General features: G+C 42.6%; 1 protein-coding gene across 13 annotated transcripts in view; it reads left to right on the top strand.

Annotated features, from left to right (window-relative positions):
* Nucleotides 1–26,710, top strand: part of AFF3 (ALF transcription elongation factor 3) — a 566,569-nt gene that overhangs the window by 84,365 nt on the left and 455,494 nt on the right. For 7 of the 13 annotated variants that reach the window (XM_078348797.1, XM_078348798.1, XM_035271750.3 and 4 more), the window contains exons 3-5: nt 13,042–13,162; nt 14,778–15,090; nt 15,220–15,605. In XM_078348797.1, coding sequence (XP_078204923.1) covers nt 13,042–13,162; nt 14,778–15,090; nt 15,220–15,605 — 820 coding nt within the window. Of the gene's footprint in view, nt 1–10,728; nt 10,804–13,041; nt 13,163–14,777; nt 15,091–15,219; nt 15,606–26,710 lie in introns of all 13 variants that reach the window. The other 6 variants (XM_078348796.1, XM_035271748.3, XM_035271749.3 and 3 more) reach the window with 1 other exon arrangement.

Genomic DNA, 26,710 nt, shown 5'->3' with positions numbered 1-26,710 from the left:
AATTCTTTAACCATAATGTAGGACCCAGGATCTGAATGGGGTTTAGTTCTGTGTGTTCAAATTGTGGTATGTGTATAGCCTAAACTTTGAAAAGGAAGGAAAAAGCATGAAACAATTCATTTACCACATAATTTTAATGTATCTTACAGTATTTTTTTCAGTGCCCACTCAGTGCCAGTTTGTGATCAGGAGAACCAGATTACATGTTTGGGGAAACCAGGAATTATAGTGCCAGGTACTCTTCTAGGTACTGAGGATACAGTTTGATAGAAATTAGACATAGACTTTCTTCTTACGGAACGGTTTAATAGAGGATTCAGATAATTAGCATAGGAAGTGCCATTATCGGGGAGAGTGGAGGGTTCTACGTAGGACTTATGCAGGGCCCCAGGGTTTGGTGAGGGGAGTCTGGGAATGTTCCCAAGGGGGAAGAATCACTAAGGTGAGACCTTTAGGATCAAGAGGAAGTGGGCAGGTGGAGAGCAGAGGTGTTCAAGGCATAGGGAGGAGCCATAACACAGAGATTGGGAAGATTGAGAGCTGGCGTTGAGCAGGGGCTAAAGGTGCTGCAAGGCCATGCCTACCAGATTGGGACTCTGTCTTGAGGGCAGGGCAGTGGCATAATCAAACTGAGCTTTTTTTAAGAAACACCACCCTGGCTTGATGGGTGAGGACGGATTGGGCCGGTGCAGGAAGAAGAGCTGGGAGACACATTTTAACAGTCTCTGCAGTGGGCTGGGAGGGAGCCTCTGGTGGCCTGGACCAAGGAGTTGGCTGTGCAGAAGGAGAGCACTGGACAAATGTGAACGGTCTTCAGGTAGTAGAGTTGACAGTCTAGAGGGTTGATTGGATATGAGGGGCAGGGGTGTGAGAAATGGCAGAGTTCAGATGATGCCCAGGTTTCTGACCCAAGCAACTAGGTGGGTAACGCTGCCGTCTGCTGACACAGGCAACAAGCAGAGGTTGGGGTTGGAGTTGGCATGGGTGTGGTGGTGAGCTAAGTCTGGACATGCAGGCTGGGCATGTCTATGAGAAACTTGACTTGAGAAGGCCACATAGGGAGTTGCATAATTGGTAGCTGAGAAGAGAGATTTGAGTGAATGAGTCTTAAAGACTTGTCCAGCTCATCAACATAAAGATGACACCTGAAGGTGAGGAATGAATGACATCTACCAGGATGACTGTCACTTGAGAAGAGACCAGATTTTATACAGAACCTGGAGTGGCACGAGAGGGAAACATGGCAAGCAAACTGAGGAGCAGCTGGAGAGACAGGAGGGAGACCATGATCTCATGGTACCAGAGAGCTGGGAAGGAGACCTCTGAAGGGCAATGCTAGCCAAGGGGAGGTAGGGGAGTGAAAAGCATCCACAGATTGCCCCTTGAGGAAGCTGAAGCCTGGCTGCAAACAGGAGAACCAGATTGCATGTTTAGGGAAACCAGGAATTGGAGAGAGACAACAACTAGAGACAGCTTTGCAGAAACTTATGGCTGTTAAGAGAAGGTGTAATGGCAAGAAAGAGGGTAAGGGAGGGCTTATCATTCTCTTTTTCTAAATATTGAGGGGCCTTGACAAAGTTTATTTGCTGATTCAGGAAAGCTAGTTGAGACCAAGACAGTGAGTGAGCAAACAGGAGAAAGTGGCATTTATGGGAAGGTGGGGTTGTGAGGGGGTGGGCCTCAGAGCCCAGGTGGGAGAGTTAGCCTGGGAGGAGAAAGGGCTCCCCCACAGAGAGAGGAAAGGGTATGAACACTGAGGTGGGGAAACATTGGAGGGAAGGAAATTGAGGCACATCTGACCACTGGTGACTGAGGAACCGAGTCCCTTATCTCATACCCCAGTTCTGTTTTTGTGGTGACCACAGGGGTTCTGTGTTCTCTTCCAGAGTCTTGAGATTTTTACTGTCTTATTTCTCTCTTCTGTGTCCTCTTGATCCACTGAGACTTCTAGCTAAGCTGACAAATTGCCTGTACCAAAAGAGGTCATTCTCATCTTCATACAGGCTCTCTTTCCTCTCAGGTAAATTAGTGAGTTTATTCTGGTAGTTTCCACCTATGTTATCTCCATGGAGAACCGTGATGGTTGGCCTGTCAGGGTGATTAGCTATCATGAGGCATTTGGGGCTATGCATCTTCTTTTAATTCGACCTCTTTGAAAAGTCAGTTCTATTTGTCTTCTTTCTAGCCTAGGGCTTGTTCTCTACCTCACAGGTAAGTTAATTCAGTACTATGGATAGCAGTAGTTCAAGGTGACTCTTACTCCTGCTCAGAAATCCCATTTCAACCAGAGCCTATCTCCTTAGTGGTTCTGGGAGAAAAAGAAGTGGAGTTGGATTCAGGAAGAGCATGAGCCATTTTTTTTTAAGGCAAACGTTGAGGGTCTCTGGGCTTTCAGGGTCCATGAGAGTGACCCATCTGAAGTGTCGGGATTTGGATGAGAGGACTCAGACACCCTTCTGCCCTCTGACTTCAGGCACCAGCCCATGACACTGAGTGGCTGCAGCAAGGATTGCAGGGAAGGGCATCATGGTTAAAACATAAGCATGTTATAAAATTTGACGCATTGTGTAGATAGCTTTTAAAATTCCTAGGAGCTGAAGTTTAGAAACTGGAGCTGTAAAGTGAAAATGAAATTTAACTGAGCATTTGGTGGAGGAAAAATAATTTATTGTCTCTCCCATGAAAAGCCTTGGGAGTCAGCATCCTTCTCATCGCAGATACCTGTGATTGATGATGGCTCTGTACCGCTGCCGGGAAGGGAGCTCTTTGAAATAGCATAGTAGGGACTTTGCAAGTGGGTCTCATTTGGTTAAGTTACTGCCTTTGTGAGGCTCTACTGCTTCTTTATATTCTACCAAGGAGAAGATGGTAAATCAGAGTAATTGCTTCATCCCAAGGCACTTTTATATTGTAAAGGAAAAAGGTCCTGTTAAGAAACTCAAATTAACTTCTGCTGTTTATACTATATGGAAAGACTCTGAAAGCTGCTTGTCATACAGCCTGGCAGTTTATTTATCATGGAACAATTCCATTAGAGCCTGACACTTGTTCTCATGGCACCAAGTCTTAGGATCCCTCAGGAAAAGCATTTAACCCTTGGAAATGCAAAGCTGTCATTTATCTGTCATCTCTCTAAAACCCACTGGAGTACATTTACGAGAGAGATTTGAAACAGTCATTGTTCCACTGAACTAGAAATAGAGTTGGGACTCAGTAAATGATCAGTAAAAAACTGATGAGTGTCCAATATCAGTTTGCAGCAGCTCAACTGTGCTAGCTCTCTCATAAAATGAACTTACTATAGCATTCTGTAATTCTTAAGGAGTTTAGTATGCAGAATTCACACTTAAAAATTGATAAAATAGGTGAGTCGATTTACCTTACAGCTTCTGAAATCTACTGTTTGACAAAGTTTAAGGAGTAGAATATTAGTTCACTGCTAGCACAGTGTCATTTGAATTGTGCATTCCAGTTATATTTTATAGATTTTAGAAAAATTATTAAAGTTAACCTATATATATCAACCAAGGAAGTTTAGCAGATCTTGGAAGAATGAACGGAAACAGTCATGATCTGTAAATTCATACCGTTTTGCCCAGCATTTACTAACAAAGGATGAAGGTACCATTTGTCAAAGCTTGTCAGTGAGCAGTTCCCCGGGGAGGTAGTGGAGGAGAGTCTAAGAATTTGGTCTCTGGTGCCAGACTGCCTGGCTTCACATCTAAGCAATGTTGCTTACTGGCTATGGGACTTGGACAAGTTAGTTAACCCCAGAGCCTCTTGTTTCTTCACTGTAAATAGGGTGAATGCCTCTTGGGGTTTTAAATGCAATAATTTATGTAAATTCCATGTAGAGAAGTTGTTACTAGCAACATTTAACATGAGCCAGATGGGCCTGGGAGGATGACATAGATTTAGAAAATTATTTGGGGTGCTTGTGGGTTAAAGTTGTCTATCGGTGTTTGTGATTTTGTGACTCCCTTTAATGTCATGGTTTCTCAAAAGATATAGTACAGAAGTGGTTATGGGACACACCACCCTCAATCTCATTCCTGTTCTGTGAGAACAGATCAGCACAGCTAAGGTAGAGACTGAGAAATGCTCCCAGAAAGTATTTTCAAGGTTGAATTAAGATTGAGATAACCTTTCCTTGTTTGTGATCAGAGACAAACAAGTAAAAGGGGACTGATGTTTTTGAGGAGTCCGTGGTAGAAATAATACACAGTGGGTGGAGGGAGTGCTGGTGAGCCAGTGGTATAGTGCTCTTTGGGGAAAGTAGAGTGGGAACTGAAAGTCCTTGGCTTATAAAGAAAATCCAGTATCAGTAAGCAGGGGCATAGTCATGTTATTTAGGATTTAAGAATTTGTTATATACCCTGTTGACTGTTTCTCACTTCTCCACAGATTTTTAACCACCAGCACCTTCACTGTCACTTTCACAACCACCAGTACCATTACCACCAACACCACCATTGTCACCACCAACACCATCACTACTGTCACCACCATTATCATCACAACCACCACCATCATCACCAGTACCAACACCACCATCACCATCACCACCATCACCTTCACTACCACCACCACCATTATCATCAGTCACTACTATATCATTACCACTGCTACCACCACCACCATCACCCTCACCAACCTCATCACCAACACCATCATCACCATCACCACCACCACCATCACTGTCACTACCACTAACATGTTCCCCAATACTATCACCATCGCTACCACCACCACCACTGCAACCACCACCACCATTACCACCACCACTGCCACCATCACCACCACTACCATCACCATCACTGTCACTACCACTAACATGTTCACTACCAATACTATCACTATTGCTACTACCACCATCACCCCTACCACTACCACAACCACACCATTGCTACCACCACCACCACCAATACCACCACTACCACTACCATAGCCACCAGCATCACTACCACTACCAACATTACCACTACCACACCATGGCTACCACTACCACTGCCATCACCATCACCATCACTACCACCACCACCATTATCAACACAACCACCACCATCATCACCACCACCACCAATACTGTCACCGTTACCATCACCACCACCACCAGTACCACTGCCACCTGATTGGTGCTGCCACCACCACCACCACTGCCATCACCATCACTACCACCACCACCATCACCACCTGTAACACCAGCACCATCACCACTTTTATCACCAACACCATTACCACCACTGTTGCCACCACCATCACTACCACTGCCACCACAACCGTCACCATTATCATCACAACCACCACATCATCACCATCACCACCACTACCACTAACATGTTCCCCACCACTATCTCCATCACTGCCACTACCATCATCACCACCACTACTGCTGCCACCACCACCACTACCACTACCACTGTCATCACCACCACTGCTACCACCATCACCACCACTGCCATCACCATTATTACAACCACCGTTGTCACCACTACCACCACCATCGCTACCATCACCAACATCACCATCACTACCATCACCACCATTATCACAATCATCGCCATCATCACTCATCACCACCACTACCACCACCACCTTCACCACCACCAGCAACATTGCTACCATCATCACCATCACTGTCACCATTATCACAATCACCACCATCATCACCCATCACCACCACTGCCATCACCACCTTCACCACTGTCACCATTGCTACCACAACCACGACCACCACTGTCACCACCACCACTACCATCATCACCACCACTACTGCTGCCACCACCACCACTACCACTACCACTGTCATCACCACCACTGCTACCACCATCACCACCACTGCCATCACCATTATTACAACCACCGTTGTCACCACTACCACCACCATCGCTACCACTGCCACCACCACCATTGCTACCATCACCAACATCACCATCACTACCATCACCACCATTATCACAATCACCGCCATCATCACCCATCACCACCACTGCCATCACCACCTTCACCACTGTCACCATTGCTACCACAACCACGACCACCACTGCCACCACCACCACAACCATCATCACCATTACCACCACCACCACCACCATTGCTGCCACTATCACCACTACCACTGTTATCACCATTACTACAACCACCACTGCCATCACCACCATCACCATCAGTACCACTACCATCACCATTGTCATCACAACCACCGTCAACACTACCACCACCAGTATCACTGTTGCTACCACTACCACCACCACCTTCACCACCACTACCAGCATTGCTACCATCACCACCACCATCACCATCACTACCATCACCACCATTATCGCAATCACCACCATCACCCATCACCACCACTACCACCTTCACTACTACTGTCACCATTGCTTCCACCACCACCACAACCATGTCCACCACTGCTACCACCACCACCACTACCATAACCATCATCACCATTACCACCACCACCACCACCACCACTACCACTACTGCTGCTGCCACTGTCACCATCACCACCACTGTCACCACCATCACACCTATAGCACCACAACCACAACAATTCAGGGCTTCAAAAGACTTTAGTTGGGAGATTGTTGCCTTTTTACCACATTCTGCCTCCAGCCTTACCTTCTCTCTGTCTGAGCTGCCTCTGTCCCATGCTCTCTCTATGACTATCTTTCTGCCTTTCAGTCCACCAGCTATGTCTATAGATTAAGAAGGGAATTTGCAAGTACACTTCAGCAACCTTGCTTTACTCTAATTTAAGAAACAATTTCTGATTTTGATCATTTGCTTTGTAAATAACAAGAGGTGTTAATTAGTTTGACTCATTAAATTTAAAACAATTGTTATAATTCGGAATGTTTGATTAAATTTCTTTAATTATACACAGTTGCTTATGCTGGTGCTCTGGAAAGCAGGAGAGTTTCTGGGGAATGTTCTTCTCTCCTTCTTCCTGCTGACCCTCATGGCTCCAAGTCCATGCCTACGGAGCATGTCAGCGTGTTGTCCCAGGTCTCACAGTATCTGAAAAGATTGTCTTCTCTGTGGGTAGGCTGCTTAGGGCCAGCCTGATGCAAACTGTAAAAAGGGAAAGAGTACTTCTCTGTTTCCTCTGCATCCACCCTTCATGCATTTGCTCCAAACCAAATCTGCTCTTAGGAAGGGATCAGAGGAACCTATTCAGAGTGAGGTAGCCATGACAGGTAAGCAGTGGTTAAACCACATAAATGAAACTTTAAATGGGGAGTTCTACCTTGTTAAAGCCATAGGTAGTATGGAGAGGGTAAAGTAACCTCAGAATACTCCCAAAGGCCACTTACTAGTAATCCTTCCATTTTGTACCTCTAATCCTGTCTTCCTTTCCCTCTCCTTAACCTGCCCTTTTTTTAAGACCCAGCTGAAAGCTGGTCTCCTGCTGGAAACCGTGTGGATTCCCTGTCTACCCCTGCCAGTGCCCTGACCACAGCCTGCTCTCATTGTTTGCTTGTGAATAGGTCCCCTTCTCCCTTCTCCCCATTCTCCTTGCCCTGAGACTGTTGTCTTCTCATTCGCAGGTTAGCTCAATCACCGCCCCACGGCCCTGTCTCCCCAGCATCTGACACAGTGGCATTCAGAAAATGCTTTTGGGTAAAAGTGAATTGTATTTTTGCTGTTTGAAAAGGACAGTATTTTAAAACATGGAAAACATGATAACTTGTTCCAAAAGATAGGTGAGAGGTGGTTCATTCTCTTCTCATTGAATCACTTATTTCTTAGACCCGCACAACCGAGGAGACACATCAATAGTTTGCATAATGTTTAAAAAATAAGAATAAAACATTTTGATGATTCTAGACAGGGGATGCAATTGACTTCATATACCCTTGCCTAAAAGCCTTCTCCATGGGAAATGCAGTTTATTTAGAGTGAGTGCTCAGATTTCATCAGGCTGCATGTGGATGAGTGCAGTGGGGAGGAGGTGGTCCCCGTGGCTGGCTGGGTCTGCTGAAATCAACCTGTGGCTCGTCTAGAGGGCCAACTGTCCTGGCTCCAACACCTTTCTCACCGGTAGGCAGCGTAGAGAGAGATTGGAGATTGGAGCAGGCTGATGAATGGGTAGCATTTGATTAAAAATAGTGACATCATTAACCCTCGCTGGGCAGCTTTAGAATCTACCATTTTTATTTTTGTATTCACTCCTCTATCTTCCATTCCACAGTCCTAGGTTACATGGGTCTCCTTTGTGTGTGTGCTGTGGAAAGAGACTGATTTCTGTCTTCTGTCAGTAGGGGCTGTAAAACATTATAACAGCTGAGACTTTATTCCAGAATTATTCTCATGGTTCTCTGTGTCTGAATGGGAAATACCTTGCCTTATTTCATTTATTCCTGTTTTGCTTCTGTGGGGCTCATGTTGACTACTTCTCACTGCTGGGCTTGTAGACACCTGGGTTTAGGACGTGTGGCCATTTCTTGGCTCGAGGGTAGCTCCTGTTCTCTGGGCAGAGCTGAGTAAGGTGCTTTGGACATTGCTGTTCCTTCTACACAATGTCTCTTTATGACATTGTTTTGATGATCAAACTCTTATCCTAAGTTTCTTGATCTTTAAAAAAGTTAACCTAGTCATAATATTCACCATCACTGTCTTTCTCCAAGGGGCATTGTAAGGATAATTAAGGGACATATAGGTGAAACGTTTTAAGCTCAGTGGAAGAGAAAAGCCATCAGGCTCATAAACGTTACTGTTATTTAACTTCTTGCTATTAACATATGATCAAGAATAATTTTGGAAATGATGACAGTTTCATGTTTAGACATCTATTTCTACTTAACCACCGTAATTGGACTTGACTTGAGCTCTACAGGATACCTCAGTTTATAGATCTAAAACAATTAAGTGAGAAATGATAAAAAATGTTTTTACTACATTTTTCATTTGCTATTCCTTAAAAAAAATCTGAAAATAGTCCCTTTAAAAGGAGTTGATTAAAAAGGTTCATTTTCTGGGAATTTTATGCATCTGCAACAAATAATAAGTAAAATTGAAGCAGTTGGCTACCTTCACTTTCATGCAAAATAAATAAATACATTTGGTGACATACATTTGAGAAATGGGATTTTTGTAATTTTTATGGGATAGGAACAACTTTACAGATGATAGAAGTTTTTATCATCTGCTAGTGACAAAGAAACATAACTGATAACGTGTGACACTTTTTGAGTTTAACATATATGTTGGCATGCCAGGAACCGGAATTCTCTTAGACCTAAGTCAGCCATCCCAGGGGAAGCTGACCTGACTTTCAGCTTGTCAGGGGTAAGCTTTTTTTGCTTTTAAAGCATGGTCTTCACATTGCTCAAATGGCAGAGGGACAAAGAGAGCTAAGCTTTCATGGCAAGAGATGAAGAGAAAGGCACTCTGCAGGCTGGTGAGCACCTGCACGATTTTCACTTGTAATTAGTGGAATGGGGGGCTCACTGTTGAGAAGATACTGTCTTTATGAGTCAAAACATTTAGTGTTGGTGGAAAGGTGAGAGTTCAGACACTGAGGGAGATACAGGGGGTAGGAAGCCCAGCCTTTTTCTTGCAGTGACATCTGCTTTAAGCAAATGACATTTTAGCTCCCTAGCCATGAAATAACATGTGGTGGGGGGCTTGTGGCTCTAGTTAAAGAGAAGTAACGGGTTGGTTAGTTTTAGGAAGTAGCTCAGTGGAGGCTACAGAGCTGCCCACCAAGGAAGGAGGAGAAAAACCAAAGGGAAGGCTTTGCCTTTCTTTTTGAGTCCTTTCCTCTCCTTTGAAGAAGTGGGGATGTTACCATTTTGGGTCATTCTGGCTTCATCTTATGGTGTGGAAGCATGGCACAAGCATTATGGTGGGCCCCTAAAAAGATGGCTAGTGGATTTCTATTAGTAGATTATGAGTAAGTGGTCCTGAGGGTGTTCACTCCTTCTTAGTATTAGGAGCTGTAGACTGATTATGCAGGCAGAACCTCATTAGTGGATGTTTGTTGTTGTTGTTGTTGAGACAGAGTCTCACTCTGTAGCCCAGGCTGGAGGTCAATGGCACGATCTCAGCTCACTGCAATCTCCACCTCCTGGGTCCCAATTTAAGCAGTTCTACTGCCCCAGCCTCCCAAGTAGCTGGGATTACAGGCATGCGCCACCATTCCCAGCTAATTTTTGTATTTTTAGTAGAGACAGGGTTTCACCATGTTGGCCAGGCTGGTCTTGAACTCCTGACCTCGTGATCTGCCTGCCTTGGCCTCCCAAAGTGCTTATCTTGCAATCTGGATGGTTTAGAAAGCATCTTGGAGTGCTTTTGGGTATCTTTCACCTTAAAGGGGTTGGGGGATGAGGCAGATTTAGTTAAAGAGGAGCAGCTTTCCTCTCATCTCCGATTTCTTTAGAGTAGGACATGACTCATAACGAATTTCCAGACCCTGGAAATGTATTGGCTCTGATATCTGCCTAATTGATTTTGTTTTTTATCCTATTGCCTTTGTCTTAATTAAGCCACACTGAAAAATAAATGGAGTTTATGAATCTGTTTTCATGGCTTCACCGACTGTTGTCCCTTCCTTTGTTCAATATGCCTCCTCCTTAGAGGTTCATTCTGACCCTCTGAGATTCCGGACCCTTTCCCCTTGGCCTCTGGAAAAAATGCTGACAAACGAATGCACACTAAGATACTCACGGCTAATCAGGTTTAAAGTGTTTCTCCTTCTTGTGGTGTTTATATTTCTTGCAGGGGTGAAGACATCTTAAACCAGAGGAATGACTCTCTAGTTGTGGAATTTCAGTCATCAGCCAGCAGATGCAGGAGGTATTATTTTGGGCATGGGGGCCTTCTGAGAAGCCCAGAAATCATTCTCAATGACCACCTGCCTGCCCCATCTTACATAAGGCCACTTTGTGCATCACACCTGTCTTGTGTCTGGTTGGGTTAACGTGACTGAAGGCAGCAAGCATGTGTGTGGGAGTCCCTGTATGTACGGGAAAAGGAAGGGTTACGATGCATGCTGGGCAAGCTTTTTGTTTTTTAACTGCACATGTCAATGTTGTTTCAAAAACTAGGAGTTAATAATGAAACCAGAATTCTCCTGTTGATTAAAGACTGCTTCATATCCATCCACAGGGTGGGTCATATGTCCTCAGAGCAGTCTCCATTTGAAATCCATGAAAGCTGGGGTTTCCTATTACGAATATCCACAAGTAGGGCAGGACCATCATACCCTCTGCTGGGAACTAGAAGTTCTGTGAATAAGAGTGTCATTCCCATCTCCTGCCTTCTTTGAGCTGGCCACTGTCACCGCAGCCACTGAGAGAGTTCTTAGTGATCAGTGATTGTGATGTCAGAGCTGTGAGCCTCTCAGTTGGTAGAAGATTCCAGAGGCTGTAGTCCCCTTTATATGAAGGTCACTGATTGGACTCCCAAATCTAATAACTGTGGGTAATATACTAAGGATGAATTAAAATGCTAATAGGCTCCATGTTCTGGATATCTTTACATTTCCTAATCTTAAATTTAAATTAAATGCCTTAGGTGCTGCAACAGCCTTGCCAGAAGCATGTTTAGCATTGCATCATCCCTTAGACAGCAAATTCAAAGTGCATCCCAGCCACACGGGCAGAGCTAGGATAAGCAATATTTATTTTACAATAATTCGTGTGTCCCCTACAGCTATATGATATAAATACTCTCTCTTTTACTAAATATAGTTATTTAGCTTTTAAAAAAAAATCACAGTTTTCATAAGTTCCTTTGAACCCACAGATCCTTTTATTATTAACAATATTTTATTAGCAATACATTGGATTTTGTGGCACCTAAAGCTACTCCAAAGCCATTTTATAGAATACCTTCATGTTTAAGCCTTGTAACAATGCCTTGAAACACCCTTGCTTTATAATGGAGTCACTAGGGCGTAGAGAGACCGAGTGGCTTTACCATTCCCATGCCACTGATTTGGGGAGAACCACATTTTGTAGGGGGGTGTCCTGGCTCCCAGCTTAGCATCTGCCCACTAGACCAAGTGGAAGCTGGAAGCACAGTGATGGCCAGATCACTGCACCCACCTGCTTCTGCTGGGAAACAAAGACAGAGCTCATCTTGAGGGATCTGTGAGCACTTTCCGATTGGTAGTGTTGGTTCTGTTGTCTACATAGAGGCCAGATTTCTCTATCCAGGGAGACAGAAAAACAAGTGCATTTCCTTCCTTCAGTAAACAGGTCACTTCCTCATCACTAGTTGAATTAGCCCCTTTGTTTTCTCCTTATTAGGGGGAAGGAACACTTTATTTCTTTCTCATTTTTTCCAGTTGTCTGGTGCCTGGCCACTTCATAATTGTATTTTGAGAGAATAGATATTAATTTTCTTCAACAAAAGGCCAAGTTACTAGATGACACAGCATAATTCAATTTCCGTTCTCTCCCCTCATTGCCTGCACCCCTTCCTCCTGGCACATTTTTCATAGTTAGGAGGACTGATAGTGTCAAATATATCAGAAGAAAGAATTGATTCAGTAGTCGTTTGACGACTTGACTGATTAACAGAGATCAGAAGAAGGCTCATAACTGTGAAAACCACTGCAGCATGGAGTTTTAACAGCTCTTTAGGGAGCTAGGTAATGAAAGAATCACTACAGAAACACAGCCATGCAAAAAAAAAAGAGCAGGAGCATTCCCGTATAACACTCAGAGTCTCTGTCATAGAGGAAGTATGCTCATAATTTCTATTTACACATCACCGTAATTACCGTCTGCCTTAAGATTACTTTCAGTCTTCTCCTGTCAGAGTTGCTTAGATAGTTCCTCTTTCACATACTAGGAAAAGAAACCTAGTACTGGTTGGAACTGGTCCTAATGATCCTTTTTTCCCCCAAAGAATGTAATTGTCAGACACCCCAGCACACTGCCTGATTACGCTGGCTTCAGTCTTATCCATGTTCTTGTCATCATCATTTGTCCATGAACCAGACTTCTGCACTTATATGAGTGTCACATTGGGCTTTAGAGTTTAATTTGTGCCTGTGGTTGTTCTGTCTTCCTTCTCCTGATGCAGTGTCTATGAACCAGATAGAAATGCATTACGGAGGAAAGAAAGAGAAAGAAGAAATCAAGAAACTCAACAAGATGATGGCACGTTTAATTCTAGTTACTCTCTCTTCAGTGAGCCCTACAAGGTAGATGGTTTTCAGTTGTTCATTTCCATCTCTCACTTATTCCTCTCACTCCCTGCGATGGTGGCCTCGACGGAAAGAACTGACCCACCAAACTTCACTGAATCTTCTGTCTGTTCAGCCCAGGGAAGACAGCTCAGCTGCCAAGTACAGGGTCTTCCCCCAGAAATCGAGGTGTCTGGTTCACTCCTTTACTGGCTACTCCTTCAGTAAAATGCAACTTTTGTTTATTATTGAGATCTGCTTGCTGTGATTTTTGTCAATAATACAGACTTTATCTCTGTGTTGACATATCAAGGTCAATCCCATTTGTTAAGTTTTCTTGGATTGTAGGAAACAAACGCTATTAGAAAGGGCTTGGGGACCGGGCACGGTGGCTCATGCCTGCAATCCCAGCACTTTGGGAGGCCGAGGCAGGCAGATAACAAGGTCAGAAGATGGAGATCGGCCTGGCCAGCATGTCTCTACAAAGAAAATACAAAAATTAGCTAGGTGTGGTGGCAGGCACCTGTAGTCTCAGCTACTTGGGAGGCTGAGGCAGGAGAATCACTTGAATCTGGGAGGTGAAGGCTGCAGTGAGCGAAGATCACACCATTGCACTCCAGCCTGGCAACAGAGTGAGACTCCATCTCAAAAAAAACAAAAAAAACAAGAGGGTTGGGTTACTTATTTGTCATGTGTGGATCATGTTAGGATTAGAGTACCGTTAGGGCTAATGAGAAAGAAACTAAGATTATTTCTCATTTTTACCAAAGGCCAGAAACATAACCTCTCTTCCAAAATGAAATGTCCCAGATTTCACAAATATATGAGGCTGCATGGAGCTCTGGGTCACTCAGGCTTCCTGCACATTTAGCCCCATGTTCCTTTAAGCTTCACATTGACATCTCTTGCCTGTCACTCTGGATTTCTGACAAGAATGATATTTAGACCAATCCTGAGCGAAATCTGAATTTTCAAGTAAAGCTTCTAATGGGACTACAAATACAAGACAGTCCAATCGTAGAAAGACTTAATGCAGATCATTTTTTAAAGTTGTAATAATTAATTTTCCTGATTTTCCAGGCAATCTGTTTTAGCTGCAACACACACAAGACCAAGGATAGATCCTTATGTTTTTGGAGACTGAGTCTCCTGTTGCCCAGGCTGGAGTGCAGTGGCATGATCTTGGCTCACTGCAACCTCTACCTCCCAGGTTCAAATGATTGTCTGGCCTTAGCCTCCTGAATAGCTGGGACCACAGGCACCCGCCACCACACCTGACTAACTTTTGTACTTTAGTAGAGACACAGTTTCACCTTGTTGGTCAGGCTGGTCTCAAACTCCTGACCTCATGTGGTCCACCTGCCTCGGCCTTCCAGAGTGCTGGGATTATAGGTGTGAGCCCCCACGCCCAGCCGGATAGATCCCTTTTCACGCACCCCAAGGCCATTACAGGCTTCCTATTCTGGTGCCGTTCCAAGGGCTGGCTTGGATGTCTATGTTCAGAAACGATAAAGATTTCAATTTTACCTCTCAGATCTCATTCCACTTGTGGCACCTCTGGCTCTGTGATGGATAAGGGCACTTGTCCATTGTTGTCTCTAACAATAGTGTGGATGTGTTTTTTTTTTTCCAGACTAACAAGGGGGATGAACTCTCTAATCGGATCCAGAACACTTTAGGCAATTATGATGAAATGAAAGACTTTTTAACTGATAGATCCAATCAGAGTCATCTCGTTGGTGTTCCCAAACCTGGGGTTCCTCAGACTCCTGTGAACAAGATTGATGAACATTTTGTTGCAGACTCAAGAGCCCAGACCCAGCCCTCATCTATCTGTAGCACTACAACTTCCACACCAGCAGCTGTCCCTGTGCAGCAGAATAAGAGAGGCACCATGGGCTGGCAGAAGGCTGGGCATCCGCCCTCAGATGGCCAACAGAGAGCAGGTAAGCATGGCCACAGGTTGCTTGATTTGCACAAATCTGCTAAAACCCAGAGAACCATAATAAAAAAAGAATATCCCCATGTACCGAGCCCCTCATTCTCATCTTCCTCCTCTTCTTCTTCCAACTCAGCACAACAGGGCTCTCTCAGAACCTTGCTTGGAGATGGTGTTGGCAGACAGCAGCCGCGGGCCAAACAAGTGTGCAATGTGGAGGTGGGCCTTCAGACCCAGGAGAGGCCACCTGCCATGGCAGCCAAGCACAGCAACAGTGGACACTGTGTTCAGAACTTTCCTCCATCCCTAGCTTCAAAACCCAGCCTGGTTCAGCAGAAACCGACTGCATATGTGCGGCCGATGGACGGCCAAGATCAGGCCCCTGATGAGTCTCCTAAGCTGAAGTCATCTTCGGAAACCAGCGTGCACTGCACATCATACAGAGGAGTTCCCTCCAGCAAGCCGGAGCCAGCCAGAGCCAAGGCCAAGCTCTCCAAGTTCAGCATCCCCAAGCAGGGGGAGGTGAGTATTTCTCAGCACCGTGTACATGCAACTGCATAGTTACAAGTGATGACCCTTGTGAATTCAGTTCCCACGTTTCTTTTTTTTCAGTGATGTGGTTGGCTTTATGTGGTAGGATTTGTAGCAGTCACTAAAAGGGGAGGTAGATTTAAATAATGATTTCTTAAAATCTCAAATTTATTGTAATTGGAGTTTTTAAAGTTTTGGCAAATGCAGTTGTGTGTGTATGTATTAGTTAGGGAAGGAATGTCCCCTTCAGTATGGTTCAAGGATTTTCTTCTGAACAGCTGGTATCCGCTGCGGTATAAATAAAATTAAGGAATGAGTGAATAAGTGATTAAGAAATAAGAAAAGCACTGAAAGCCTGTAATTTTAGTATCTAAATAGGTAAATTTTTACGTAAAAGAGTTCCAAAACTCTTTCAACGTTTTTGTGTTTGCAAATATTTTAACATGAATTTTATCAAGTAAACCTCATAATAGTTTTTAAATTAATTGTTTTAATTATTAGACATTGAATATGGTGTATTGTTCATGGTTTGGAAATCCTGTTACGTGGTTTGGAAATCCTGTCCCGTCTCAGACTGTATTCCGAATTGACGATGATTGTGAAGAGTACATGAAGAAAAAAATATGATCATGCATATAGATTTTTTGCTGTGATATGTTATACTAACTAAAATTAAGTGTGAGTTCTAGAACATTATACTTAGGAACTGTTCAGCCTTTTCCTCTTTTTAACGTATTCTTTACAGACAGAGTAGCAGTGTGGCCAGAATATCTTTGTATCTTAATTTGATTGAATAACCAAATGAAATCAATGATTTGACAGATGTTGCATTTCTGACAAGGGTGAGCTTAAACATTTCTGAACTATGGACTGATAGTCCATGGACTGATAGGGAGATCAACATATCACCTTTAGAGAAGACCTCTCTTTTAATCTGTGAGTTGTTTACACTGGTTTTGTAGAGAAAATTAAGTGACATGTATACCAATAACTTTTTTTTCGATTACACATTTATGATAGATTATAGAAAATGTTCACAAGGAATTAATGGAAGCAAAGTATAATTTCTATAGGCATTTATGTTTTTAAGTTTGTAGGAAACACACATAAATACCACCTTACAAAACTGAATTCATCAGGCTGTTTGATTCATCATCATCAAATGACTGGTAGTGGCAAATAAATCCTGGCTTATCCTTGAGCAGTGGCCACTGACTTTTACAACCATCAGGAATCCCTTCATTATTTCAATATCAATTGACTTCCTGTTAAAATGGTCTTTATCTACCAAAGAAACTTCCAATTTATTAGATAATAATTTACTTGTTTATTTTGGAATACAGCCAGTTCATAAAACTCTAGTTAAAACTAAAAAGATGAATTTTTGATTGCCAGTAAAGCCTTAAGCAGATAACTGTGCAGTTTTTATGAGGCTTTTGGGTATGTCATTAATAACCTGGACAATTTCAGAATGCCCTTTGAGGATTCAGATTGGAAAGAACATGCTGTGTGTGGTGTTCGGTTACCACAGACAGAGGGGGATACCTCAGACAGAGGCTCATGCTGAGAGAAATCAGAGCTTTTCTATGGGAAGTGTTCCATTTCCCCTATACGTAGTGACATTGAACTAGCAAGCCTGCCCTCTTCCTAATATTTTGTCCTGAATATTTCAAAAAGGCCAATCATGCTTTGATAGAAAAGAGATAAGAGGTGATATTTGTAGAACAAAGTTAAAAATTGGTGGGGTTTTTTTTTTTTTTTTTTGGTGAGGGGGGTGCAATCTTTATTTTAGTAAAAAGCACATTAGGAAAAATATTGTAATTTGAATCTCATAACACTTGTCTGTTTAATCAACCCACTCCCACAATAAAAACATGACTGTTTCACAGTTATCAGCCAAGTAGTAACTTCTCCTACCCTTCAAATTCAGGTTTTTGTTGACAGTATTCCAAGAGAATATTAAGAAATACTCTTTTGGCTGGGTGCGGTGGCTCACGCCTGTAATCCCAGCACTTTGGCAGGCCGAGGCGGGTGGATCACGAGGTCAAGAGATTGAGACCATCCTGGTCAACATGGTGAAACCCCGTCTCTACTAAAAATACAAAAAATTAGCTGTGCATGGTGGCACATGCCTGTAATCCCAGCTACTGAGGAGGCTGAGGCAGGAGAATTGCCTGAACCCAGGAGGCGGAGGTTGTGGTGAGCCGAGATCGTGCCATTGCACTCCAGCCTGGGTAAAGAACGAAACTCCGCCTCAAAAAAAAAAAAGAAATACTCTTTTGCAGGTACGTTGTTCAATCTTTATAGGCTATTCTGATAAAATGCACAATCAAGCATGGTGGCTCATGCCTGTAATCCCAGCACTTTGGGATTGCTTGAGGCCAGAGTTCAAGACCAGCCTGGGCTACATAGCGAGACCCCATCTATACAAAAAATAAATAAATAAATAACATTCGCAATCATAAGATAGAAGCTGAAAAATTTTATCAACCCGATTTTACTTTTGAGGGAATAAATATTTTTGTTTTTTGAAAGAGGTAAGACAATTTAAAGTGGCAATTTCAAAAATATCCATGCCAATATTTTTAAAAATAAAGATACTGCCTGTGCGAAAATGTCCTCTTAATAGTACAGATATTAATTTCCAGTGAGGCAGAGAAGGTGTTTTCTAGGGAAATTTCCAAAGAAAATGACCCAAAGGTCATTACTTGACTATGGTTTTTCAAGATGTTAGCTGCAGAGCAAGACTTATCACAGTGTAAAAAATTTGGGGGCTGGAAACGTTTTTTTTGGAGGGCCATGCAAAAATAGCTTTTTGGCATTGTATAGGTACATTTCTCATAAGAAAATCAGATCAATGACCAGGTGCAATGTGATGAGAGAAATTTTTTTTTTAAATGTAAGATGTAATCTCTGCCTCCAGGAAATTTACATTTACTGAATAAATTAGACTCCAGCACATACCTTTTAATTTGCAGTTTCTTTCATTTACAGTTCAAATTAAATTTAAAATTGGCCTTTTAGCCCTAGGAAAATTCCCTCACTTTCATCACCCTTATAGTAGAAAAACAATTCTGTATTATTTTTTAAAACTGGAAAATTTTGAATTTCTTTTCCTGGTTTTACACTTTATAAACTCTTCATTCTTTCCCTTACAACATCTGCACCCTATCTGCTGCTATGGCAAATTATTTGCAGTAATTCCTGCGTCTTCAATAATAGGTAATTAGTGCAGAAAACTCCAGTGCAATTTGATGTGGAAGTTAAAGACCTCAAGAGAATTCCTTAACTCATACACCTGCCTCTTGGCTGGCTTTTCCCGACTCAGTTTTGTGTTTAATGAAAAACATATTTTTGTTGTTATAGCTGAGTCTTTTATTCTGAACACCACCTCTCATTAAGTGAGTCTCCCTGGGAGTGCCCCTTGGAAAGGTGTCTACAGTTAGGTGAGAAACCAGGGAGGAACGAATGGCCAAACCATGCTCTCTAGAATGTTCTAGGGCATGGCACACTGAATTTTATTTCCAATTGAAGCAAATTATTTTTTGTTTCTCTCTCTCTCTCTCTCTCTCTCTCTCTCTCTCTCTCTCACACACACACACACACACACACACACACACACACACACTAATATTTTGTGCTCAGCATGTAATTCCAGATCCAGACATTGGAGAGAGTTAACCTAGAGGGGCAGATACAGTGTTGTGGGACCTCAAATTTGCATAGTCTCCAGGATCTTCTTTAGTAATAAAGGAATAGAAAAGATCTCATCCTCGCAGTTATTTCAAAAACATGTAACAGTGTTAACATAGTGCTGCTCGCCCCCCTCCTACTACCAGGACCTTAGAGACCCTGAAGCTTAAGTGTCATTAACTTCATAGTGTATCTGTCTTTGGCTCATGGAATAATATAAAATCATTACTAAGATTATCATTTTAGCCTCAAACTTGAAGAATTAAAAAATACATATGTATATGTTAGGTGATGGGGGCAAGGCACAAAATAGGACAGTGCTGTGAGAAGCCAGGGGAGCAAAGGAAGCCAGGAACTGGTGCCCATAGCTTAGTCAGTGGTAAGGAAAGAGACACCTGAATTTGAATATCAATCAGTAGACTCTGGTATCCTAGGAGTTTGCGTAGCAGTTGATAATTCATCTACAAGAACAGAGAAACCGTTTATGGTTGATCAGAATTTTATTCGTTAAAATAAGTAATTAAATAATCTAAGATGTATTGATTAATCATAGCATTTTCATGAAGGACATTTTAAAATCGCCGTTTATGCCATGAAAAAGAATAGAAAGATGAAGCACCATGATTCCACAAAATAGCTTCCTAGAAAAGCAATTAACTGATTTTTTCTAAAGTTCAGAGAAGATAAATGATGTAGGCTTCCTATTTCCTGTCACTCTTGGTTACCTTTGTATGAAAATGGATTTCTTCCAAATTCAAGTCGGCACCAGCCTGTCGGGCAAAAAAGGCATCTGTAAAGCAATGTGTACATTACATATTCATGCCAGTTGAAATTTCTTAATTACATCGAGATGTATAAGGTTTTCAAATTGAAGTACACTATCTGATTGCTCCTGGAAAAAATGAGGGTGTGTGGCAAACTTGAAGACTCAGTTTCCCCACCTGTCATGGTGTCGTCTTTTCCCATTACCCTCGCTCACCCATGGCAGTTGGAGCCCACATTCCACAGGACAGCCTGGCATAGCAACAGCATGGATGGTTATGCTCTGTACTTCCTCCTCTCTGCTCGGTGGGCAGCCTCCATCCTCTTAGAACGTGGAGTGTCTGTACTGCATATACTTGGAAGAGTGGAGACCTTAATCTTAGATGCTGGAGGGAAGCACTTGGTTTCTGCAGTTTAGATAGGTTGTTCTGAAGGTTGTAATGAAGACTGGCAAGGGGAAATATTTCCACATTTTTCAGTCCTTTTATGTTCAGCCAATGGGGACTTAAAAGGTAAGGCACTTGAGCCAGGCACAGTGGCAGCCCTTTGGGAGTCCAAGGCGGGTGGATCATGAGGTCAGAAGTTCGAAACCAGCCTGGCCAGCATGGTGAAACCCCCATCTCTATTAAAAATACAAAAATTAGCCAGACTTGGTGGCATGCACTTGTAGTTCCAGCTACTTGGGAGGCTAAGGCAGGAGAATTGCTTGAACATAGGAGGCAGAGGTTGTGGTGAGCCAAGATTGCACCACTGCACTCCAGCCTAGATGACAGAGTGAGAGTGTCTCAAAAAAAAAAAAAGTAAGGCACTTAACATGAAATAACTTTAGTTTCTGTAGTCTTGTGATGAGAAATTTGAAGAAGATGCATTAAAGTGTATCCAGTTGTGCGAAGGTGCTAGAGTCCTTTTCCTTTCTCTTTCCTCTCTCGGTTTCTTCAGATTTTTATCATTAAGTCAAGTTTTCTAGCCTTAAGGATGGGAAACTACCACTGACTAGGAGGTATGGAGGGCGGGACCTGGAGGGAGGTTATTAGCAAGCCTACTTTGTTTTCCCAGTTCTCATAAAGCTTCCTCCCTCAGAACAGATTACAGGGCTGCTTTCCCTTCAGCTGTGGCCTCCCGGGCCTGAGCTCCACACCTGGGGCTGCTCAAGAGCTCCGCAGGCCTCTGTGTTTGGAGTCAGTTGAAAGTGACATGTGATCCAACCCTGAAAGGAGGTGTCACTCTCCAGTTTCGTGAGAAAAGCCTCTTCTTGCATATTTCATCCCTTCTTTGGTCAGAAATCTTGTGTAGTCTTTCAGATATACAGGAAAGAGGTAGAATGTCAAGGAATGAATGGAGCTGTGGAGACCAGCAAGAACTGGGCCTGCCACCTGTCAGCCATGTGATGGGGAGCAAGCAGTTTAATTCCTCAGGGCCTCAGTTTCCTTATGTGTGAGGTGGAGAACATGATAATGATACCTGCTTGGCAGAGTTATTGCAGCAGTGGGGAGTGAATGAGACGCATGTAATGTGCTTAGCACAGTGACAATATAGTAAGCACTTGGTAAATATTGGCTACATTTCTGTTTTTAAACACCTTTGAAACAAAAGCAAACAAAATAGAAAAGTGAGTATACTATTGAGAGTGCTTTTATGTTTGTGTGTATGTGTATGTGCTAGAGAGAGATGAAATTCTGAACGTTCTTTTTTGTTTATCTTAGCAATAACTGAAATCTTGAAAACCAAGAGTATCCTGGATTAATATCACAAAGCCTGAGTAGCATGATTCTTTTTTATTTGATACTAGCCCCCTCCTGAGATTTTATTTTCAAGTGTGAGATCACCTTTTCTCTCTTTTTTTCTGTGTATTTATTTTTTTCTGAGCTACTATTATCTATGGTGGAATCTATCACATGAGAGCTTTATTTCCAATTAAATGAAATACCAAATCAATAAGATTTGAGCTGAGGGCAAGTGCTAAAATGTTCACATAGTAAGCATTTCGAGTGACTCGTGGAGATGGATCTGTGTGAAGCCACAGTGTATTAAATAGTGTGTTTAATTGGGCTAAGCAGTAGAATCACGTATCTCCACATGATTAACCAGCATTAGCAATACATTTACAGTAGATGAAAATGGAGTCTCCCTGGTGCTGTTTGCAGGTCCCATTCCATAGCTACACATGTGATAAGCACCCATTGACCACACCTGGACACTCCAGTTGCTTTGTTTTGATCAAAGGTATGGCTGAGAGACCAACAGATGCCTCCAGAAGTGATACTGACTGGGACCCTGCTGTAAATGGCCCACTTCTAGAGCAGCTCTAGAATTCTAGGTCTAAAGCTGAAATGTCTTGATTTTCTTCACTCCATTTGCTGGCCAGATGGCCTGGTGCCTCAGTTGCCTCATCTGTGACAGAATCACAGTAGAACCTCCTGATAGCATTTTTATGACTGTTAGATGAGTTAGTACTTACAGTGCTTAGCACAGTGGCTGGCACATAGTAAGCCCTCAGGAACAATCCACATTCATAATAATTCCTATAGTTATTTATAGTGGCTCTGTTTGCTTCGCATTTACCAGATCTTGTGTCCAACCCCAGATGGGTTGACAGCTCTGAATCTAGAAATTGAAGAGAGGTGGATCAATTTCACTGGATTGTAAATTCCACAAAAGCGGGGATTTTTGTTTATTTTGTTTCATTTTATGGTTCTGCTTGCCTGGCACATAGTTTGTGCTCAGTAGATGCTTATTGGATGAGTTAATTAATTTAAGGATATGGATGAAAGAAGGTGCTCCTCGCCAATCCTGGGCCTCCCTGTGTTGGGGCCTCAGTAATCTCTGCCAGATCTTTATGGGAAGAGAGAAGCCAAACACTTCCAACATATAATTTATAGCTGCTGTTACAAAGAGAAATGGAAACCATATTTATTGAGGTATGTAAACACAGCACGTAAAAAGCCGTAGAGCTAGATGCTGGCCTCAGAAACAAACGCTTACCAGGCAGTGCTCTGAGTGGGACGTTGTGTTCTCTGCCTCTTTTTCCTTGTTCTCCTTTGTTTGATTTTCATGAGCAGAAGTCCTTGCCTGGGGGTAGTGTGTGCAGGTGTGCTGTGTGTGTGTTCCCACAGATTGTCATGTTCTCTGGCCACAAGATGATGTGGAAATGAGGAGGGTGATGAGGGGAATGGAGCAATGCAGGAGAGAGCCCGAATTTCCAGCCTGTCTGCCACATGAACTAGGTTTTAATGTATGAAAGCCCTAAAATATGCAGAGTTCTTAGAAGCACTCATTGGCCCCATGGGGTGCTGTTTCCCATAATGTCTCTCAACCTTTTTCTCTGCATGCCATTTAGTACTTCACCAATTCTGTTTCTGTTACAATTCCTCATTCAGTTATTCATGGGAATGCATTGTTTCATAATTTAGCAAACATAAGCTGTGTATGTACGTATCCTGAGCTCAATGTTTATTTATTGTCCGACAGACAACCTTCAGGTATAACATCTGTGTCCACATAGGCCTTAGCATGTCTTTAATACACTCTAAATGGTTGACCCTTTATCTGTTTAACAGATAAAGCGAAAAATAGGAAAATGTATGCATTCAGCTATTTCTATAAGCCCTGACAAAAGGTATCTCTGCCCACTTCCACCATTCTTGGATGTTTCCCATCAGTGACAGAGGTCTCCTCCATCCTGCAGAGGGATGCTGGACGATCTCTGTGGCATTCCTGTTGAGTCTCATGCTGCTATATAGCAGAGGGGGACTGTGCTCTCCTGGGGTGTCCTTTTCATCTTGGGCAGCTCTGACCCTTACTTAATGCTGATGGACAGATCATCCCTTCTGTAACTTACGCTTCTTAGCTTTGCTTATGCCCCTGGGATTTCTTAACTGCTGGCGATTTCATTTTCATCCATCTTTGATGACTGATTTGTACCTGCTAGGTCTTTACTGTGTCCCTCGGGACAGTGCCTCATACAGGGTCATGCCGCCCTGTACCAGACAGACATGAAAGTCAGAGGAGCCCTCCTGTGTCACCATAGCCTTCCTAAATTACTGTTACAGTGTTGATTTTTAACCCTTTGACAGTTGATGGTAAGTGGTATGGAGAGAGGAAAAAGCAGAACAGGGGAAAGAGGGCTAGGGATGCCCATCGGGGTGGAGGATGGGAGCTGGCAACAGCATCAAGAGGGTGGCTGGGTCACCTGCACTGAGACAGTGAGATGTGAGCAGGAGGTCAGTGAGCCCGGAAGTGGTAAGTTAGCCAGGAAGACATGGTGGGGAGAAGGCGCATCACAGGTGGAGTGGGATGGAGAGCTGGAGCAGAGGCCAAGTGGGAATGTGCCTCCTCACCCGGAATAGCAACAAGACAGCATGCTGCAGTGGCATATGCAGGGCAGGAGAAGTGGCAGGCGAGGCCATGTCTTGCAAGGCCTGCCAGGCCTCAGTAAGGACCGTGGCTTTACTATGAGAATCGGAAGCCATTGAAGACTTTGGAGCAGAGGTGTGTTGTGATCTGACGTAGGTATGTAAAGGACTGATCTGGCTGTTGCACTGAGAATGAGCTGTAATGGGGCAGGGGAGAAGGGGGACATGGCTTGGCAGGTTATTATGCTGATCTAGGGGAGGTGATAGTTGCTGGGACCATGGGGACAGCAAAGATGGTAAGGTTGGATTCTCTATATATTTTGAAGGAGAGCCAGTAAGATTTGCTGACAGCTTGGATGACAGACAGAGGAACTAAGGCAGATATTTTATCTGAGCAAATGAAAGGAAGAAGTCACTATCTACTGAGATGAGAAAAACTATGAGTGAAACAAGCTTTGGGGTCAAGGGTTTCCTTGCTCACTTGGGCTTATTGAGTTTGAGTTGTCTCTTAGACATTCAAATGGAGGTGATAAGCAGAAACACGCATGGAACCCACAAGTCTGAAGTTTGGAGAAGGAAATCTATATCTGGGCTGGAGGTGTAGATTTGGGAGTTGTGAGAATACACATGGCATCTAACACCTTGAGACCGGATATCATAACCCAGGCAGTGAGGGCTGGTGACGAGAGGTGAGCTGTGGTGTATTCCTACCTAAAGGGGTCAGTCTGATGAGAAGGAATGAGCAAAAAAGACAGAGAAGGGATCAGTAGGTAGAAAGTAAACCGAGTATGGCATCTGGAAGCCATGAGGAAAGGAGGTCGCAAGAAGGGAAGGGAGTTATTACACAGTGTCACCTCCTCTGTGTTGGGCTTAGTAACCTGGAGGTCAGCATTTTCATTGATGAGAGTTTCTGGGGCCAGTGTCTATTTGGGTTTGAGAGAGAAACAAGAGGAGTTAGAGACAAGACATACAGTCTTTCTGGAAGTTTTGCTGCAAAGGACAGCAAAGATTTTGAAAATAATAAGTCTTCATTATAAAAATTTGGATAACTTTAAGAACATAAGAAAAAAATCACCTGTGGTTCTGTAATCTGGAAATAATCACATTTAATGTTTTGGTTAAAGACTAGATCTTTCTGGTATTTTTTCTGTACTTTATCTTTCTTATTAAATTGGTATTAAAGCTATCATTATTTGGTTATTATCTAATTTATTTTCCTTACTTATTGTAACCACTTTCCCATGTCATTATACAGTTTTTGGCAACATTCAGTGTGTAGTGTTTAGTGGTTTAGCATCTCATTTATTTGGATAACTTCAGTGATTTTATCCTATAATTTATTTGTATAATCCTTTTGTTAGTCATCTAAACTGTTTTTGTGTTTTTCACTATTACAAATTATTCTGCAATGAGTGGTTAAATTTTGTGTATATATGTGTATGTGTGTGTGTGTGTGTGTGATTTGTTCCTAAGAGAAATTCTTAGACATCTAATTTATAATTCCAAAATGAGCAAACAATTCTCAAATATAATTCTTTGTGCATTTTTTGTTTATGTCCTTTACCCATTTTTCTGCTGAAATGTTTATATATTTTTTTCTCACTGAATTAAAAGAGTTGTTTAAATATTAAGAAAATCAATCTTTCCTTAATTACATTGTAAGCAGTTTTCACAGTTTGTTGATTAACCTTTGTTCTTAGTGGACAAATTAAATTTTATATCTCTCTCTCTTCCTTTTTGATCTCTTCCTTTGTTAGTGGTTACAAAGACTGTTACCAAAGATTAGAGTTTAATCTAATGTAGGAAACTATAAAGGAAATAGATGAAAAGTTATCTATCTGGAATTTGTTTTGACATTAAGATAAGGCTTTACTTTTTATTTTTTAAATAGTCAAATCCCAGCATAATTGATTTATTAGTCTCTCCTTTTAAAAATAATTTCAACAAGAAAAAAATGCTTTCTTTTTATGGAATTATAGCCAAAAGTCGGAGTCACCTATGAAGACAATTCTTTGTGAAACTAGAAATCTTAAGTCAGAATGCTCTGTCCTTCCTTCAAGACCTAGTGGAAGTCTTACCACTTCCTCTGCCTGCTCCAGCCACCAAAGTACTTCCTTTCTTCTCAATTCCTGTAGTGTCCACGTGTGTTAAATTATCATACATTATTATTTATTTTTCTTTGGTGTCTTCTGATCTCACAGATTTCCTGAGGACAGGCCCCTTTTCATTTGTCTTTGTGCTATCGTCTTCTAGATGGGGTCCTATTAGAGCTGGTATTCCAGCTCTAAT

Source organism: Callithrix jacchus, chromosome 14 (genome assembly GCF_049354715.1).
Source record: "Callithrix jacchus isolate 240 chromosome 14, calJac240_pri, whole genome shotgun sequence".
In the NCBI taxonomy this organism is placed as follows: Eukaryota; Metazoa; Chordata; class Mammalia; order Primates; family Cebidae; genus Callithrix; species Callithrix jacchus.
This window is presented reverse-complemented; position numbering and strand designations above follow the sequence as displayed.